This window comes from Pangasianodon hypophthalmus, chromosome 15 (assembly GCF_027358585.1).
Source record: "Pangasianodon hypophthalmus isolate fPanHyp1 chromosome 15, fPanHyp1.pri, whole genome shotgun sequence".
Lineage (NCBI taxonomy): Eukaryota > Metazoa > Chordata > Actinopteri > Siluriformes > Pangasiidae > Pangasianodon > Pangasianodon hypophthalmus.
This window is the reverse complement of record NC_069724.1, coordinates 390,365-402,500: the sequence shown is the minus strand read 5'-3', so window position 1 is coordinate 402,500 and position 12,136 is coordinate 390,365. Positions and strand designations below refer to the sequence as shown.

At 41.2% G+C, this 12,136-nt stretch overlaps 1 protein-coding gene across 3 annotated transcripts in view; it reads left to right on the top strand.

Moving 5' to 3' along the window:
* Nucleotides 1–12,136, top strand: part of aff4 (AF4/FMR2 family, member 4) — a 34,561-nt gene that overhangs the window by 2,416 nt on the left and 20,009 nt on the right. Inside the window, exons 1-2 of one of the 3 annotated variants that reach the window (XM_034311109.2) lie at nucleotides 4,297–4,527; nucleotides 8,527–8,653. In XM_034311109.2, the coding sequence (XP_034167000.1) occupies nucleotides 4,511–4,527; nucleotides 8,527–8,653 (144 nt within the window). In that variant the 5' untranslated portion in view covers nucleotides 4,297–4,510. Of the gene's footprint in view, nucleotides 1–4,296; nucleotides 7,384–8,526; nucleotides 8,654–12,136 lie in introns of those variants that run through there. The other 2 variants (XM_034311111.2, XM_034311110.2) reach the window with 2 other exon arrangements.

Genomic DNA, 12,136 nt, shown 5'->3' with positions numbered 1-12,136 from the left:
CGTCTCTCCGTTTTACGCTGCTGAGATTAGAGTGAAAAACGCTGGAGTTTTCATTTAAACTGTAGAAGCGCTGTATTGTACTGAACGTAGATAAAATATATTTCATATTTAGCTGTTATTATTGCGATGTTGACTTTGAAGGTGATCAGAATACATTTAAAACGCATCAGTGTGTGTTTTAATTTTTAGCGTGACGTAAATAACTGTGGCTAAAATAATTCAGGCTGGTTGTGTTAACTGTGTGTGAACGGTGGAATTTGTGCCAGTTTAAATTCGGGAATGTTTAGTGTCAGGTATAAATATGTATAAATGGCTCAGGTGTAACTGAGAGGGCGCTAGTATTTCTGAGAGTCTGTGCGTTTTGTTTAATAAAATGGAAGTTTTGTGAATTGAAGGAAGTTTCCTGTCTGAGTGACTTTCCTCCTTTACACCTAAATGTTATTCACTTACAGGATTATACTTTTTATTTATTTATTTTTTAAAATCTAATTTATTTTGGTTTTCCGTCTGATCCAGAATTCATCGCAGCTCTGATTTAACAGCAGCTCTTTACCTTCAGGTCTAAAGCGCACTAAACGCTCACGCCACTCGACCTTTGAGATTTACTCCACAATCTAATCTCGCAATCTAGAATTGTGCCATCGAGTAAATACACGCAGCAATTAACCGTCAGTTTGACTTTCTGTACGTTTAATATTCCCTCATCTGTATCCCGGGAAGGGTCACGGTGGATCCGGAGTGTATCCCGGGAACGCCGGGCGAGGGTCGGCCATTTTATAGCAAATCTAAATAAAGGAAATAAAGGAAGAGTGTGGAGCGGAGTAGGTTTAATTAGCCAGTTTATTCATACATGGGCAAATCAGCAGGACAGTAAGTTTTCCAGGTTTTGTGGTGATATTATATATAACACACACACACACACACACACACACACACCCCCAGCGAGCGTGTGTGTGTCTCCTCCTAGAAGCGGATGTGTGTTATATTGCGTAACGCCTCGACGGAGATGCTGACGGTTGTAGAATTGTGTGAAGCGTCCGCTTGCCAGCGCAGGACTGACGGTTTATAAACACGGTTTCGGGTCGTCCATGCTCCACTTCCTGAGTTCAGAGAACCGTTTCCTCTACAGCACTTTGTGGTGGTGAAGAAATAACTCAGCAACAGACGAGCTCATGGGAACGTTTCAGTCAGAACGCTAATATTATATACGTTATTTATCTCGCACCTTTTTGGTATTTTTGGGTCTGGATTTGAGGAATGAGTGTTTTATACTCGTCATGTCCTGCTGATTTAGTCGCGAAGGAGCTGTTGGAAATGTACGAATGCACAATGGTGTTGAGCAAAACTTTTTTTTTTGCTGTTCAATAATTCAAGCTTAGATTTTTCAGGCAGGTGGAAATCATAATTTAACATAAAAAAACTTGTTTAACAACATAATCGTCCAGAACAGATGATAAATGGCGCAGCAGAAACCCTTAAAGCCATGTGGTGGCGCTGTTGAGTCCAGTCTTCGGTGATGACTGCTGTTATAGATTGAGCGCTCGAAATTTTTCATCAAATATGAAATCCAAAAGATTTCCAAACTGGAGCATGACGAGTTTACTTTTAGACGACGTTTGATATTTCCTTCCTGCTTCGTATCTGTTCGTTTTCAGATTTCAACACTACTATTGTCTTAAACAATGTGACTAAAGTTTACGTTACGAAGAGAAAAAGAAAAGGTTCAGGAGTGTGACGTGTTCAGGCTGGTGTTGGATTCGAGGCCACGCTGTGTGATGTGATAGTTAACGCACGAGAGTTTAAACTGCTCTCTTCATCACCATAAGCGTCTGTCTGCGTTAATAACGAACGTTAGATAGAAACATCAGATAAATGAAGATTAAACGTCTTCTCGTCTGTTACAGTCCAGATGTTGACACTAGAGAAGTTGCACACGTTCGTTTTAATTTTATAATAACGTTTTCTTCGAACAGGAAGCGCTTCAAAGCTCTTTGTCACATGCATGTGATGTAATGGCGTGAAATGTTTTTCCTCGGTGCCTCGTCCCACAGCGCAGCAGCGATACATAATAAAAACAGAATAAAATAAAATAAAATCTAGCAGACTATATGTCAAAAAGTTTAGAAGCCTTTAGAGGAATGTAATGTAGAATATGAATATGCAGAAATAGAATATGTTTAAATAAAAAAACAAAAAAACAAAACGGATATACAGAGCTGTAGTGTGCAAAAAATAAGAAGAAAGAGTAAACTTCTCCTTTCCTGATGTTTAACCCTGTGTGTACACACACACACACACTACAGTTTCTGCCTCACACACACGTGAATTGTTGGATTGATGGGATCGTCAATAAATAAAAATTATATTCAGAGACAAAAGATCTTCTGTCGAGAAGAAAAGGTGTCACGAGTGTAACGGTAAATTAAGCGAAAACAAAATGCTGGCTGTATTTCAGGAGTTAGTGTTTTTGTTGTTGTTGATTTTATGAAGTCCTGATGATTTAAATCAGCGCGTGTTCATAAATATGCAGATATCTTTCTCTGCATTTGTATTTCCTGTTAGAGGAAGATGGGAAGGTCCGACCGAGTCGACTCGCCTGGGTTTGATTTGAATGTTGTGTAACGTCGCCTGCCCCGATTTAAAACGCGCCGAGAACCGCAGCTCATTTGTAAAACAAAACATTCTGCACGGCCGAGACCTCGGACCCGACTGCTGGCGTTAAATCACCGACGCTCACGTCAGACACGGATCCTGTAACGTCCTCATTTACTTATAATCAAAGTAAACATCGTCGTGTGGTTTACGGACGGGACGTGGGGGTTAATAAACACGCATACTTTTAAAAAACTTCTGAAAACAGAAAATTCTCGTGAGCACGTGAAAATTTGTCATTTTCAGAAGATTTTTTTTTTATTATTAAAGAAAAGAGAGTAAGATGTGTGCACGTGATGATTATGTAAAAACATTACACTGTCCTTTTCTTTCAGGGAAAAAAACCCTCTGAACTTCTTTTTATTTATTTGTTAATTAATTTATTTATTTAGAAAAGGTTCCTTCAGGAGCTGCGTAGTGGCTCTTTATGGAGCAGCATGAAACGTTTCACGTCAGATAATATCACAGCTTTGTAGGCTGATGGTTTTAAAAACGTGGAAACTGTGATTCGGGCCACTGAAAATGAGAAATGTTAAAAATTTACAAATCCGTCACTTTTTTCACAACGTATGATTTAAAAAAAAAAAAAAAAAAAACACGTCTCGGCGTGAAGCTGCGTATACGGGTTGTGCGTGTGACGGGGCGTACGCGGGTGCGTCCGGATTCCGTTTATCACAGCTACTGATCACTATAAGGTTCTAATAGAGAGCAAACGAGAAAATAATAATAATAATAATAATGATGATAATAATAATAATAATAATGATGATAATAAAATGCAGAAATGCATTTTAATCTTTATTTTCAGCAAGTCGGCGGTGAGGTAGCTCATCATACACTGCGACTAACCGTGAAACCATAACAACCACGTGAAGGACAAAAAGTTCAGAATGTGGTGTTATGTCTGGTCTCTCTCTCACACACACTCACACTCTCTCTCTCACACACACACACACACACACACACACACACGTCCTGTATACTGAGCAGATCTCCATCTTGTGTTATATTTACTCGGGAATTCAGTGAACTCTCCTGTGATTCAGTGACGTCGGAATCCGCAGGTCTTTACTCCGGATTGCCTCATCACCCTCGGCGTGATGCAAGTGTTGGTTATATTTCCGGCACAGAACAGACGCTGCCCCTTTAAGAAACCTGCCCCGGAGTGGAGGCGGGAGAAGCGTGAGTCAACCGCCGCCTCATTGGCCGAGCTCCTCTCTGAACCTTTGCATCAGAAGGCGGAGCTTCTCGTCTGGCATAAAATAACATGCCCTTATTTAGACTGCACGGACGGCACCATTTTCTCCTGAGGTGGAACCTGAGCGAGATGTTGACCCGCTTTCAGAGATGAGTGATTGTTGGTGCAGTGTTGGATTTAGCTGGAGGCTGTGCTGTGGAAGAGGAACGGTTTAAACCTGTCTGGTGTTTCCTGGGAAGTGTTTGTGTTCCGCAAGAAGCAGAGCAGTTCTCAGAATTCAGTCATGACAAATGATCTCTCTTGCATAAGCATGCGTTCCTCCCTCTCTCTCTCTCTCTCTCTCTCTCTCGCTCGCTCGCTCGCTCGCTCTCTCTCTCTCTCTCTCTCTCTCTCTCTCTCTCGCTCTCTCTCACTCTCTCCAGCTGTGTTATATTGTCTCTGAACCCCCCTCTATAGCCGTGAGAATGGTATCTCCCACAGACAGCTCTTACCCTCCCTAAGTCTGATTTATCTCTACTGCTAGGAAATATCTCAGCGTGTTGTGTGAAGTGTGTAAGCTTCTGCTCGATTACTGATTGGAATCTAGCAGGAACGTGACCGAAACGCCTTTCTGCTGTTTCTTCTTGTTCTTCCATTTCCAATGTTTCTGTGGTTAAGACCATGGCCTCTCAGTCAGGGTAAGCAGGAGCGCAGTGGGCTTTTACTTTCAGACGTGTTCTTCTGCCACTAGTGTTGACAGACTTGTAGACCGACCACATCCTCCGTCTTTAACGATAAGGTCATTAAAGGGAAGGTGGTGATGTCTGAGGGTTTGAACTTGTTCTGAAGCTGCTGGGGTTAGTGTAGCGTGGAGCCATTTTCTGTTTTGTGTTCAGTAGAATAATCTCGAGTGATGAGTGATGTATTTCAGTCATGGACAGCGTGCGGTGTCAGGTTCCTGTACACGGGTCAGGCTGAGGATTGACGTGAAATGGCTTCTCTTTACATAATCACTGTTTTCATTTCAATACTTAGTGTTCTCCTATAAAGGATGTAATTAATATTGTTATTAATAGTAGTACTACCACTATTACTACTACTACTACCTCTGTTACTAATAATAATAGTAGTAGTTTGTGCTGCAGTAAATCATTTTGTGTCAGCGTCACAGTCAGGGTTGTAAAGGTCCCGTCTTTAGCGCTGTTCGGATTGGATTCGTTTATCAGCAGGACGTCTGTGATCAATTTTATACACGTCTCCTCAGTGATAAAACTCTCGCTTCCAGACAGCAATAAAATGCCCCACAGGAGCAGAGAGTTTCTAACTGGTTGTAGTTTCTACAAACCTGGATGTTTGTGTCACATGGTCATGTGATCACACTCCAAGCAGCCGAAGAGGCGATGGCGTAAAGATGGAGTAAAGACGTGATGAGGCTTTACTGCTCAGACTGTGTATCCGGCCAAGCGCCTCTTCTATAGCATCCATTGTTCTTTTTGTGGAGATAAACACCAACATGTCCAATCCAGACGGAAATAAAATCACAGACGAGCTCGTGTAAAACAGAAATGACCCCATGTACATTTAATCCTGTCCGAATAGGGCTTTAGTCTCTCTTTTTTTTCTCCATTGTTTTTATTTATTTTTTATTTTTTCCCCATTTGCCAGTTGAACAATTGAGACCTGTTTCACAATGACCGTGTTGTCGTATCCGGTATTGAACCTCAGCGCTTGCAGTTTCCACTTTGCAGAGATTTGTGACTGACTGCGAATCCGATATTCCGGATTAAGCGAAGCGGTGAACAGCTAGCTATATTTTTCTCACACTTGGATAGCTAGCTATTTTGTTTAAGTTTATTAGCTGTTGCTAATAAACAAAACGCTGATAATCTAGTTAGCTAGCGTTGGGAACAATCAGAGCAGGTACAAGGTTGCGATGAAAAGCATCACTTTATAGTATTTTAATGTTTTTATATAAAGTTATTTCGGTTTTCTGGAGGAGGAACAGTTGTGTAGTCGGAGTCAGGAGCTGGAGCTACACACACTGCTAGCTTTCCTGAAAAACATTTCACAACAGATGTTTAATCTGTCCGTTCATGTAGAGAGTGTGCAGTTCCGTGTTTCAGGCGTTACAGCCAGTGGTTTTACAGGACGCACATCTCGTCCCGGCGAAGAGCACAGAGCCGTTTCCTCCTCACAAACTCGTCCGTGTGAAACGAGTGAAAGATCAGGTTCGGATGTTTGCATGTTTACGCCGCGGTGATGGTGAGCTGCGTTTCCTGTCGTCGTTCTTCCCTCTCTCACCTGAAGTTTGGAAACGTTACTACTTACGCTTCTGCGTTCATAAACACGGACACGCTCAGTTCTGGGATTTTAAGGGATCATGTATACGGTGTACATTTAGACTGGCTAGTTTTTGGATCCGTCATCATGATGGATGAGCTTCAGAATTTTCCGTTAGTGCTTTTAACGTTGTGTAAATGACGATAAATTCTTTAACACGTTCTCTGACTATACTGTCAGTTATTATTATTACAGCTATAAATAATAATCATGATCAATTCTTTATGAGTATTATTATTATTATTCCATTGAAGATGTAATCAAAAGTGAATCCTTCATTAGCATAATTTCGTTCATTAATTAAAAGTGAACGTATTAATCAGCAGGTGAGATTAGTCAGCTTTATGAACGTACACGGCGAACTGGCTTTCGGGTCAGCAGGTGATTTTGATCCTGAGGATAACGGAGCTGAAACGTCATGCTTTCTGAAACCGCGATGTGACCGAGAGCCTCTTCAGTTTGATTCGCTGAACTGTTCATGTGTCTGATGTGCGTCATTAATCAGACGCTCTTCTACGGTAGACACGTACAGCAGAGACAGAAGTGCTCTGGGCTCCTGAACGCTGGGCTCCTGAGATATAACGATTTAATCTACACTGACGCCATGTCCAGTGACCTTCACTCTGATTATTGTTATTATTAGTAGTATAATATTATATTATATTAGCAGACCTGCTGATGTTTACACACTTTGGAGCTCCGCAGTTTATCATCGGAGTACGCTAGTACGAGTTCTCACTCAATAATACTCCAGAAGAGCGGTCTGTTTCTCCCCAATAAAACGGGAGACGATCCATTCGACATGAATCTGGAATGATTGACAGTTGCGTGGGTGTTCTGAACTCTCCGCTATTTACCGGAAGCCCCGCCCCCTTTCCCTCCATCTCACACGCTCTTGAATCGCAGCGTTCTCGCTTTCTGTCACACAATAAACGGAGAATGTTTTAGTTATTAGTTTTCGTGATTGTCTCTGCCTGGTAAGCAGTTCCTGACTGCACAGCTAGTAATATTAACTGGTTTAAATGAGGGATAGATTCATACACTTCAAATTTATATCTTTATTTCTGTAAAGCTGCTTTGTGACAATGTCTGTTGTTAAAAGTGCTATACAAATCAAACCGAGTTGAATTGAATATTGTTACTCCTCCTCTACTCTCCTTACACCTGAGGGAAAAATCTAATTCACGCAAGGCTTCTGTCCACGTCAGATGAACGTGAGTATTCTCTGAAAGTGACTGTAACAGGATTGGGATGTAAAGCGCATGTACGTGGAGCAGGTGTGTGTGTGTGTGTGTGTGTGTGTGTGTGTGTGTGTGTGTGTGTGTGTGTGTGTGTGTGTGTGGTGAGAGAGAGAGTGTGTGTGTGTGTGTGTGTGTATGATGGTAGGTTGCAGGTATACGCAGGTTTACGTCATGTATGTGATCTCAGGTTAGGTTTGGGCTCAAACATGGAAAGTACCGCAGTTCTTGGGTGACATGCGTAGCGAGAAATCCCTGCTTTCCTGCCTCACTTCCTGTCTACATGACTTGTCTGAAAGTGTGTCAGCAAAAACTGCTGGTATCCGGCTAGCGTCAGGTTCGCCCTGCGTGCTGCGGATATTCGATCCCACCGCCGTGATCTCGGGTGACCAGGCCACGCCGCCTCTCGCTTATCATCCCATAAATCTACCACCGGCGTGATTAACACTCGCCAACTTATTGTTTTCAGTCATCTTAAGTTTCCCTGAGTGTTAAGTTGCCGCATGGACGCTGTTAGTCACTGAACATGCAATTTCCCCTACTAGCTTAATCAACAGAAATGAGTCTCGCGTTACACGTACAGATGATTACAGCAGAGCTCTTTTTTTTTTTTTTTTTTTTTATTGGCCATGTCGCTCTGTTACTGGCAGAGAGATAACACAAACCTTCCTTTTTAATTATTTACGTTTATAGACACATATTAAGCTGTTGTGTTCAAGTCCACATCTGGAAATAAAGATAATGGTCTTTAAACAAAAGCATGTATAGTTTTTAACAGTAGGACTTGATGATATGATATCGATATTGTGATAAATTGTGAGATGTTTATCACAGATATCGTGAGTATTTTTGAAATAGAACTGAATATTTAAAATGAATAATAATAAGGACAGTTTTTAAAATCCAGCAGCACTGTTTCTCTGGAGATCATGATCATGGCGCACATCGTGTATCGTAGAGACGTCTTGAAGTATCGTGATTTTTCTCCATCAGCGCGCTCGTGTTCCTGTCCTCGTTCTCACTCGCCAGTGCATCGTGGTTTAAATGTGGGCCGAGTTTTTGGAAAGCTGCTTTTTTTCCCCTCTTCTCCACGCTTAGTGACTGTGTCTCTGTTGTTAGCAACATGAACCGTGAAGACCGGAATGTGCTCCGTATGAAAGAAAGAGAAAGGAGAAATCAAGAAATCCAGCAGGGAGGAGAGGCCTTTCCAGCCAGCTCCCCCCTCTTTCCCGAACCTTATAAAGTGGTAAGTTTATTCCCTCCTTCTCTTTTTCTCTTTAAATCTTAATTTATTATTTTTATATTTAGCAAGGCTGCTCATATTTATTCTGGTCATGTTATGAGAGTTATTACATTTTGAGTATTTTAGTTCAGAGTTCCAGTCTGAGTGGCGTTGTGGTGTTGTTTCTGACCTAAATATCTGCTGTGACGCTCAGAAAACTGGAGCTTTGCACCGAGATTGAGTTTCAGTTCTTCTCTAACAGACTATACTCCTTTTCCTGCTTCTGTAAAACCTCGTACATGTTTAACTCTCATCATCCCTTTAAATTCCTGAATGGCGTCTATACTCTGAGATACTGATTTATTTTTTTTCTCTCCTACTCTCACGATTTAATGCTTTGATCATCCAGAACAGACAGGAAAGAGATCACTTCCACCGTTTCAGGTGGAAGGAGAGTCGAGGAGGAGTAATAATATTACTAGTCGGGAACTGCTTACCAGGCAGAGACAATCACGAAACTCAGCTGGATGGTGGATTTTTAGTGGAAAAAAAATAAACCGTATATTTTGCTATAATTTCTTTTATAAATCGGTTGCGTAATGTCCACATGGCCGACATTTTCACTGTTGATCTGCTGCTCAAAGTGTCTGAGCGCGGACCGGCGCAGGAGAGCACAGGGGGGAAAAATCCGGCTAATCGTTTTCTGATCATCATCATCACCATTCACATTTGTGTAAAGTGTTAGATTCGAAACTTTGCTGTAGGAATTTTTAATCTCTTTAGGTCTAAATATTCATTCTTTTATTCTGCTTTCTGCTAAACTGCTTCAGTGGTCTCGCTAATAAATATGTTACAGGAACAGCACACTCCAGAGCACGCGCTTATACGAAAATAATCCAGACCCGGGTGCTGTGACGTGTCGCCCCATGAAGTGGATTATTTTCATATGACTATGCCATCTGCAGTGTTTTATTCTGCTTATACTGCAGCGATTAAAGAACGACACGTCGCACATTTTAACGGCTTATATTTAGATTTGATGTTTTGGAACATCTGAGAGACGAGTTAGTTCCTGTTCTCACTTACATTATAGCAGCTATAAACAGCCTCTCTCTCTTTCTCTCTCTCTCTCTCTCTCACTCTCTCTCTCTCTCTCTTTCGCTCTCACAGAAAAACACAGCTTGTCATTTTACTGAGAAACCAGAAAGCGTAAACTCGTCTGTCCTGAACTCTTTCCTCTGCTGAGAAATTTCACAAAGCTCCATGACTGTTACAAAGCACTGACACTGGAGACTCCTTCCATAAACGTTAAATAAATGCTTCCTAACAGAAAAAAAAAGTCACCACATTAACGATTGTACGTTTTCCTTTGTTTAACATGTTTTTTTTTTTTTTTAAATCTGTTTATTAGCTTAGATTTTGTGGCTCGTGTGTGCACAGATTTCTAACCAGATCTCCCGTGTGTGTAGCTGAAGGCGTTTAGAGGTGATTGTCTGGTTGCAGCTGACGTTAGAGAGCTTTCTGAGAGAGACTCGTGTCTAATCTTTACACAGGAGTGGCTTCTTGCTTTACTGACCAGTGGAACCAAAGAAGCGTGAGGTTCCAGAAGGGAAGAATACGAGAGTGTTGTAGATGATGAGCTGTAACCTGTTCTCTCGTTAGGAAAGGTTACACTGGTGCTTTCCATAAACTCTTAACACTGAAAAACAAAAATCCCCTTTTTACTAGGTACAAGCTTTTCAGGTATTTATCAGCACGTAGATGGAAGAAAAAACTTTATTAACCTTTCCTGACCTGAATTTCTACATTACTCATAAAACATGGTCTGATCTTCTTCACTATTTAGTCAGCATTACAGACCGACAAACACAATCTGCTGAAAGTAACGAACATTTACAGTCTGAATCTGCTCAGTGTTTATCCTGTAGCGCTGTTTGGGGCTCAGATAAAAAACCTGAACTAAACTACTTCCACACCACGCACAGAGATGTTCATAAAGCTAAATATAGCGTTTTCATGTTTAAAGGTGCGCTAGGTAAGATTTGTCAGATTTTGGCAGGATTTTTTCCCTAAAAGTTAAACAGGTGAAGCTGAATAAAATGTTTTAATGTCATTTTAACTTGGATTTTCTGAGCCACCTACTAAACATTTGTCCACATTAGAATTCTTATTTAAACAAAAAAAAAAATCATCTATTGCACCTTTAATGTGAATGAAATTGTTGTTTAACGTGCACTGAGACACAGAAAGTACTTGTGATGTGTTTAATGCAGAAAATCTCTTTTCATACATCTGCATTTTTGTGGTTTCAGTTCACTCTGTCATTCGTAATGTTAGAATTGTTAATGTAATGGCGGGACGCGATGACGTGTTCTCCAGATTCAGTCCAGTGTTTCCGTTAATGCTGTCCGCTATAGAGAGAGAGAGAGAGAGTGATTTCAGACGGATTACTGACAGAGTATTCTTTTTTTCTATTGAAAATATGTTCCAAATAAATCTCGGAGGACTTTAGAAGAAGAATTGTAGAGAATATGTAGAGACATAAAGGCTGAAAAATAAAAGCATATCTAAGTACACAATAAAATTTTTTTTGACAAAATGGAGAAAATGTACGACTACTCGGTGTCCCGCAAATCTCACGCCATCGTGCACTGGTGATCAGGTCGAAAAGAACCCAAGGATAAAGGCAGAAGATCTGCAGAAATTTCTAGAACTCGCAGTTCATGTGTCCGCTGTAAGAGAAACAGTCAGTAATGGTATTAACAGAAAGACCACGGAGGAAACCACTGCTCTCCGAAACTGCACATCTCAAATCGATAAAAGACCATCTACATTTAGTTCTGTGTGCAAAGGAGACCGTTTGCAAAAATACAAAAAATGCTGTGTTTGGTGGAAAAACAGGCACTGCTCACACACACCAAACCCTCAACCCCAGCGGTGAAGCATGGTGGAGGGTGCATCAGGGTTCGAACAGGTTACTCACTGAGGGATAAATTCAACACTTTATCAAGACCTTTCAGAGAAGAACATCAGGTGAGTGGCCTGTCATCTGAAGCGTCATGGAAGTTAGACGATGCAACAAAACAACAGCCAAAAAACACAATGAAGAAGATTTCTGTTTATTTCTTTTACAAAGAAGAAGATGTGTGTTTTGTGGTCAGAGGCTGGACTTCGGCCCAGATGAAGTGCTCTCACGTGACCTGAAGACAGCTGCAAGAAATCTTTAACTCTTTGTAGAAAGGAATGATCTCAAATTCCTCCTCACCATTAAAGTGAAAGAGTTGCAGCAGGACTCGAGTGACCCATACCCTGATTTTCATTGTTTACATGACATCACATGACATTTGCACTCGGTGTTTATACGCTGACGCAGCGTCTTGCACAATGCACTAATTCATCATCTTGCACAAAACCGTGCTGTCCGATATCCTGCAATATGGTACTACAGAAACCAGTACAGTATTTACTGCAACTGCACTTCCTCATCCTCATCCTCACACGCATTAC